The following is an 8805-nucleotide window of genomic DNA, read 5'->3' as shown; positions in this document are numbered from 1 at the left end:
TAGCTCTCCAAACGGCCTTCGATACAGTACATTAATAAATAAACTTAAATATTTAGGTCTAAGTGAAATTTTAGTACAGTGGCTCAAATCGTATCTAACTGGTAGGTCGCAAGTCGTTGATGATGATGTTCAATCCGGATCTAAAGGAATTACATGTGGGGTCTCACAAGGCTGTATACTCTGGCCTCCTCTGTTTCTAATATATGTGAATGATATGAAGGCTGCAGTTAAGTGTAAACTTATGCTGTATGCTTACGACTCAGCATTGTTGGTATCAGGGAAGGATATATTAGAGATAGAGGAGACTCTGAGTATGGAGTTGGCATCCGTTAGTGAATAGTTAAGCAGACAATAAGCTATCTTTACATCTGGGTAAAACTGAGGCTATTTTATATACCGAGAAACGTTTGCATACAACTCATAAAATCAATGTACGTAGTAATGGGAATGATATTGAATCGAATCTATGGCGAGTGTGTCATAGGGGTTTCATTGGATCAGTCTTTATCTAGTGAGATTATAGCTTCTAACGTGCTATCTAAATGCGCAAACAAACTTAAATTTTTATACCGTAATACTCGACATTTTAATCTAAAAGCAAGAAATTACTTGTCTCGGCTTTGATTAATTGTCATTTCGACTATGCATGGTCATCTAGGTACAGTGGTCTCACAAAGAAGTTGAAGGGTAGACTACAAGTTCTGCAAAATAACACCATAAGATACATACTTAATGCGGCTCCAAGAACACACATTGGATATAATCAATTTAAACTTGTAGGTATGTTTCCAGTAGAATTGAGGGTTGAGCAATTAAAACTCAGTCGTATGTTCAACATCGTAAATCGTTGTGCTCCCGAGTACTTAAATTACAATGTAGAAATGGTTCGTAATCGGCACAGTTATAGAACAAGAGCGAGTGAACTGTCATGTGTAGTTCCTAGAGTCAGTGATATGGGCAAAAGTTCATTCGCCTACGTAGACACAGGCATTGGTCTTTGGAATAGTCTCCCACTCTCAGTGAAACAATCTCATACAAAAACAATAGTTTTAAAAGCCATGTCAAATCTTTTCTATGAAACAAACTAGAGGTTAAGAACATAACATTTTTGTAACATTTTAGTCCTTCCTCTTTTTAATTGTGGGTGTAGTCAGTGTGTATTTTATAACTCTCGGTGCTATGTCATGTTTTCTGTAATACATTTTACTTTTTCTGTACCATTCTGTACCACATTGGAAATAAGTGTTTAAAAAAAAAAATACTTTTATGTGTTATCCTCGGTGATTTTAATACATTGTATTTTAATATGTACTTGTATAAATGTGTACCCAAATAAAATTCAGTTCAATTCAATGTATGTATGTTTGTATGTAATATGTATGTATGTATGTATGTATGTATGTATACTATGTATGTATGCATGTATGTATGTATGAATTCCTCAAGAAGACACAAACGAAAGTTGGGACACCTCTGAAGAGAAGGTCAAAGAAGTTTTGAAAACAAACTTGGGGCTGCAACATGAGTTCGAAATCGAACGGGCTCACAGAGTCGCAAACGGCCAACGGGTGCACGGGACAAAACCGATAGTTGCAAACTTCTCAAAATTCAAAGATCGTTGTCAAATCCTAACGAACGCGTCCAAACTGAAGAACTCCGATATTAGCATTGGGGAAGACTTTTCAAGACGAATAAGAGGTACCCGCTCTTTACTTCTAGGCTTCCGTAGAGAAATGCTAAGGAAGAACGAGAAATTGAAAGCGTATGTACGGTACGATAAGCTTATTTGTGTCAACGAACTTGGGGAGAAGAAAGTATATAAAGTGAACGAACAATCTAGAGAAGTAGAAGAATATTCCACCAGTCACCGTGAGGAACCCCGCTAGGGGTGCGGCCAAGGCCTAGACGTAAACGAACTTACATTCATGTGTTGGAATATTAGAGGACTAAAATCTAAGATATGTGATCAAGAATTTATTTCATTCAGTAAGTCATTTTATGTTTGTGGATTTGTTGAAACTTTCTTTACTGATCCTAGTTCTGTCCAATTTTTAGAAAATTATATTCTGTTTTCTGAGCCAGCAATTAGACAAAGCCGAAAAGGACGTCCGAGTGGTGGTGTATCATTGTATGTTCACAAAAGGTTAAATGCATACGTTCGGCAAATTCCAAATAGCGTTAACAATTGTGTTTTTGTTTGTTTTGATAAATCTCTATTTCACTTCAAAAAGGATGTCATTTTTGGCTGCTGCTATGTTAGGGCTCAAAATGCATCTGACAACGTTGAGTCAATAGGAAATTATCTTGTAGAATTACAGAGCCTTAACCCTGAGTCGTATTTCATTCTCTCGGGCGATTTTAATGCTCGGGTTGGCAGAGATTCTGATTTTATTTTTGATGACTCTGTTAAATACCTTCCTTTCGACTGCGATGTCTATAGCTCTGATCATCTCAAGGTTACTCAAAATTCAAAAGATCACATTGTCAACGAACCAGGTAAAACACTGCTAACCATATGCAAGAATTTCGGTCTGCATATTGTAAATGGCAGGCTGTCAGATGACAAAGTTGGCAATGTAACATGTGTGACTGCAAATGGTGCCAGTGTTGTTGATTACTTTTTGACGTCTTATGAATTATTTAACAACATAAACTATTTTAATGTTATGCCCAAAACTGATTCCGATCACTTTCCACTCATTTGTCATGTTAAATCGTCAGTGGCAGGTGCAAATCCACACATCGGGGCAGTAAACAGTCATTTAAACAAGGAAAGGTTCACACGTTATCGCTGGGTAGATACACAAAAACAATTATTTCAAACAAACTTGATGTCCCACAAGGTCCAACGTATTTTTGAAAAGGCTCGTACATCGCTCCCAAATGTGGATCTTGCTATTTCAAATTTAAATGAAGCTCTTATATCAGCAGGAGTCATTAGTAAATGTAGAAGTAATAGTCGTACAGTAGACAATCAACCACCCTGGTTTGGAAAGCCTTGCAAGTCTGCGAAACGAACAATGTATGACAAATTGAATGTCTTTAGGAAAAATGGCACCACAGACTCTTTGGAAGAATACAAAACTTCGAAACGAATTTTTAAACAAACGTGTAGAGACAATAAGCGAGAATATCAGAACAATATCAGATCTAAGTTAGCGGAAGCGTCTTCGAAGGGCTGCAATGAATTCTGGGATATTCTGAAGACAGTTATACGTGGAAAAATCAACTCACCAAATGATATAAGCGTCGAGGAGTGGTACGACTATTTTAGTAAGTTGTACACAGAGTGTCACAAGTCTCGCGACAAAGATGATACAAACGAACCTGATTTTATTAGCTCTGTGAGAGATGTAATTGACTCGTATCAACCGAGCGACGAATCTTCCCCGGACTGTGACAATTTGTTGGATAATCCGATCACTGAAGAAGAGATTTTACAAAGCCTTCACAACTTAAAGCACGGGAAATCTCCTGGCCCCGATGGAATCCCGGGAGAATTCTATCAGTTCTCAGCAAATGTAATTGTACCACTTTTAGTCGAACTGTTCAATAACATTTTTAATTCAGGAAACTTTCCTTCTGAATGGGGAGGTGCCATTATCATACCTCTCTTTAAGAAAGGATCAAGGTCTGACGTAAATAACTATAGAGGAATTTCCCTCCTAAATGTATTGGGTAAAGTTTTTACGTCTATTCTCAACAAAAGATTGACCAGTTGGTCTGAGTCACACGAAATTATAACTGACTGTCAAGCTGGTTTTCGCAGTGGTCATAGCACTGTTGACAACATCTTTGTATTATATGCTACTATACAGAAATATCTCAGTGTAAGATGTGGTAAATTTTATTGTCTTTTTATTGATTTCTCCAAAGCATTCGACCGTGTCAACCATACATTGTTATTGTATAAACTTCAATCAATAGGAGTTAGAGGAAAAATGCACAAGATTTTACACTCCATGTATGGTAGTGTAAAGGCGTGTGTTAAATCAGGACACAACTTATCCTCGTATTTTGAGTGTCCAAATGGTGTAAGGCAAGGCTGTATTCTAAGCCCACTATTATTTTCTTTTTTCATTGAAGAGCTTAACTCTATGCTTTTAAAGTCAGGTCAAATGAGTATACAGCTGACGCAAGAATTTTACAACATTTTCTGTCTTCTTTATGCTGATGACATTGTTCTGTTTGCAGACTTAGCTGGAAATTTACAGAAGCTTATTGATATATTATTTCAATTTTGCACTAAATGGCACATGGATATTAACTTCGAAAAAACCAAAGCAGTTATCTTCCGGAAAGGAGGGCATAGATCACGATTTGAAAACTGGTATTTCGGGGACTCCAAAATAGAAGTAGTTTCATACTATAAATACTTGGGTCTCCTTTTATCATGCAGAAATTCTTTCTCTAAAGCCATTTCGAATTTAGCAGACCAGGCAAGTAAAGCTATGAAAATTATTTCTGTCGCATCGTATCGTATCGGCAATTTGCCATACAACTGTCATTTCAGGGTCTTCGATACCATGATACTACCAATTTTATGTTATGGCGCAGAGGTCTGGGGCCACCAATATCATGATGCCATCGAAAAGGTCCAAAGAAAGTGGTGTATAACTTTCCTTGGTGTCTCCTATAATACTTCTAATGAAGCAGTTTTGGGCGAATGTGGCCGACGACCTGTTTACTTTCATACTCTAAAGCGATGCATAAACTACTGGCTGAAATTAATTGAAATGCCAGATGACAGGCTGCCAAAACAAGCTTACATGATGCTGTATAAACTAGACGCGTTAGGCAGACACACTTGGGCTACGTCCATAAAGAACACGCTATTTTCTTATGGCTTTGGTTATGTTTGGCTAGCCCAAGAGGTCGGCGACAAGCAAAAGTTTATAAATGAATTTACCACTCGTGTGTCAGATATCTGTAAACAACAATGGCGTACCAGTCTGTCTCAGAAACCAAAACTGCGCACATATATAACTTTCAAAAATATACTCGAACCAGAAAAATATCTAACTTTGAACTGCAACAGAACATGTATTCAGGCATTTGCCCGTTTTCGCTGCTCATCAACCTCATTGGCAATCGAGGAGGGAAGACATAATGATATTGACCCACACCTCAGAGTCTGTAAGATATGTATCTCGAGTGAAGTAGAGGATGAATTTCATTTTCTCTTAGTGTGTTCACAATATGACGTTCTTAGGAAGGAATACCTTCCACTTGAATACCAGTCAGAACCAACCATTATTAAATTTCAACGAATTATGAGGACTAGGGACACAGATGTTCTGTACAAACTTTGTAAATTTATTCAATTGGCGTTTAAGAAGAGAGATTTTATTTTGATTTGCAACCGTGTGATGTAATATAATATTTTGTACTGAAACGATAATTTGTATATGGGCCGGAGGCCTTTGAATACAATAAACTATATTATTATTATGTATGAATGTCCATTAATTTGGGTAAATTTGGGTATACCTCTTCCTCCTCCACCACTAGCTCTTCTCTGGACTCCAGTAGTTCTTAATTGAATGTATATATGTAGTTCTTACGGTTGTAAAATTGGTCGATTATCTCAACATCCATACAGCGAATCTAGTTCATTAACAGAGTCACATTACGATTCATTAAGGAATAAAACCATAGCCTTACTTATACTATTCCCCTCGGGGGAAATAGTAATAACAATGCCCTAGCTACCAATCAGCAAATCAATATCTAGTTAACAATCACCGAACGTTCTGCATGATTTTTTAAGTGGATAGGGTGGCGTGAGGTGCCTGCAAATGGCTTACTACGTAATTAAAGTCAGTTTAGATATTCAATTAGGGGGGGGGGGGGTCCATACTTATTTTTACATCCCCTACAATAATGATGTCATTATGAACAAAGTACAGACATTGATAACATACATGCATACAAATGATACATTTTACCTCACTGAGGAACAAATAAACATCACTAGTATAGTATCAAATGTCGGCTGACGAAAAAACATCGATAGCTTTGTTACCGTGTCCAGTATATCTGTTATGTAGAATAATTGGTATTTCAACATAAAACTACATTCCTAAGATTTCAAGGCTATTTTCTGGATGGTCACATGATAAAATATCACAATTTGTATTGCAATATATATATATCCTTCTTGGTATAATGTCATTCAATGAAACTGTTATATGATGTAGGCTTTATCATGCACACATTGAAAACAAGACGAACAAAGGTGGTAACCATGTTTGCTTTTGCGCAAACCAATGAGTTGTCAATTTATCTATCATCCCTCACTCTATTTCTGTATTGTCATAGTCCCACCACGTGGAGGCGCTCTATTTTTTACAGCAGCCATACTTAGACCGTGTCTAAATTCGTTCGATCATCTACAACCGATTCCGCCAAAATTTCTATCACAGTGATCAAGAGTCAGAACATGCAAATGTTCTGTCAAACACTTTCAGAAGCTACCTTAGGTAGTGAGGAAAAGATTATCCATTCCTTCACTACAACTTGTATCACTTGTTCACATATTTTCTACTCTTGGTTTGTTTTTTGAATGACCACTAATTTTTATCAACATGACATTTATTGGTGCATTGCAAAACCACAGTGGAAATGGATACTAATCGTCGCTAAATGAAGTTAGCGTGTGGTTCTGTGCAAGCTTGGGCGCATAAATTCATTATTTTTTTAAATGCACGATTCATCCTCAATGACGAAAAATATCACTATGTCCAGTCATCGCAAAAAGTGCAATGATGTATATTGCATTGCCAGGCGTCTGTCACATGTGTTACGAAAACAAACCATGCAATGTAAGTTTACTCAGCGTGTTATTAGTACAGACACAAAATGGCACCATATTTACAACGAGACGTACAACAGAATATAATATTATCTAGCGCACTCTTTAATTAAACATGTCGCGTTTCCTTAGCACCGGCGTCTTTAATTTTACTAAAACATGTTTTCGATTGACATACTGTTGATACCAGATAGCTGTCACTAACGGGTTTTTGTATAGATATTGTAAAATGCATCATGTACGCTTGGCGTACAGTATTATTTTTCGACAAAAGGGCAACATTGTACTTTTATATACCATACGGCACGGATGAACAAAACAGTTGTACAAGGCACGCTACGACATATAACCATTTATTTTTGTAAAATGTAAAAGTTGTCTCAAAATGTATTTTGAACGTTTCGAAACAATTTTAACATGATAACACTTACGTTATTTATTTCTAGCCACAATTAGGACGTGAATATTCGCTTTTACATATTGCGAAAGCCTATTATAGTAAGATGTAGACAACATGCAAGTTCGTTGTCGTGTCTCGCTCGGTTATGAACTGACTGTGAATTTGTATGCTTTGACAGTATTAAACTTATATCGTACGTGCACGTTGTTGGTGGCTGCAAAGTCAACACAATAAATTTCATTCCTGTTTATTCTTTCTCTGACCCTTTACGAGACAACACCCTTAAATCAAAGTTAGTACAATGTGTGAAATATGTCAACCTAAAGAGAGAAGTTGTGATATTTACGACGCCTATTTCTGGGCAATTAGGCGTAGCAACGGATCTTTTAAAATACAGGACGGATTCATTTATAAACGTTTTCAGATGGGTATGGGGCCGCAACATTATAAGGGAGGTTAATCCTAGGCCTAATTCTTCCAACACGAATCTATGTATCTGCGAAGTATTGATTTAAAAAACAACACTAATCTTCAATATAGATTCCATGCACAATTGGCTACTAGCACAGCCTTAATTAAACATACTCATCCCCCACTACACGTCCCTCATAAGTTATTAAGAACGAGATTAATTTGATATCAAATAATGAAATATTATCTAAAAGTCGCATGGCTTATGATCATGCAACGTTACACATTGGCGATCTAATTTCACATCGCGCTAAGTATATATCCTTTGCCATTCGTTTTGAATACTGTTTACTAACCAAATCGCTACTGTTTTTAGCGTTTAAAACGTTAACATTTTCGTCATCACCGGGAAACAGCTTTTCTGTGAAATAGATACGGCTGTGGTGATAAGAAACGACTTTTATGTCTAGAAATTGAAAAACCAATAGTGCGATTTCGTTTAGACGATAACACATATATATATATATCTATCACTATAAAGATATAGCTTTGTATACATCAAACTGCTGTTTAAACTGTGTCTTACGTACGTGTAGTGAAGCCAAACTATACGTATATAAGCGATTCAGTAGATTATAACTTATGTGATTTAAGTTTCTACCGTTGAAATACCAGATCTGACGGAGTGTTCGACTCCTCGAAGGTTGTTGGGGTCATTTTACGGAAACCACTATACGGTTGCATTAAGGATGACAATAACATGAAAATTTCAACAGAACTTATTGTGAGCTTACATATGAAAATCTATAGCTGCTTATGTTTCGCCCACTTGTCCAAGTGCCGTTTTTGCACGTCACTATTTGATTTTTACGTCATTAAACTTTAAATTATCACTATCTTTTCAATGAGATCAGCGCTTACACTATTCATTAGCATATTAACATTAGAAAGAAAATCTTAGAATATACAAACTTTGTACTACCATTCTTATATTAAGTAAATTCGTGATATGTGGATAAAATCTCTATTTTTGAAGTATTCATCATTAGCATTGAAATAACGCATTCGACCAGAAGTAGTGGGTAGATATTCATTTTACACTCCCAAATCACTAATTTTGTAAGTAAATTCACTCCAGAAATGAATTAATATAGAGGGATAAGCCACTCGACTACATCAT

General features: G+C 36.4%; 1 protein-coding gene across 1 annotated transcript; it reads left to right on the top strand.

Moving 5' to 3' along the window:
* Positions 1-214: 214 nt before the first annotated feature.
* On the top strand, positions 215-4414 carry LOC144434092 (uncharacterized). The gene is made up of 3 exons (XM_078122551.1): positions 215-328; positions 2232-3638; positions 4400-4414. Exons 1-3 carry the CDS (start codon positions 215-217, stop codon positions 4412-4414), a joined length of 1536 nt encoding a protein of 511 aa, XP_077978677.1.
* Positions 4415-8805: the final 4391 nt, after the last annotated feature.

This window comes from Glandiceps talaboti, chromosome 1 (assembly GCF_964340395.1).
Source record: "Glandiceps talaboti chromosome 1, keGlaTala1.1, whole genome shotgun sequence".
In the NCBI taxonomy this organism is placed as follows: Eukaryota; Metazoa; Hemichordata; class Enteropneusta; family Spengelidae; genus Glandiceps; species Glandiceps talaboti.
The sequence above is the reverse complement of the archived record's forward strand: the minus strand, read 5'-3'. Positions and strand labels throughout refer to the sequence as shown.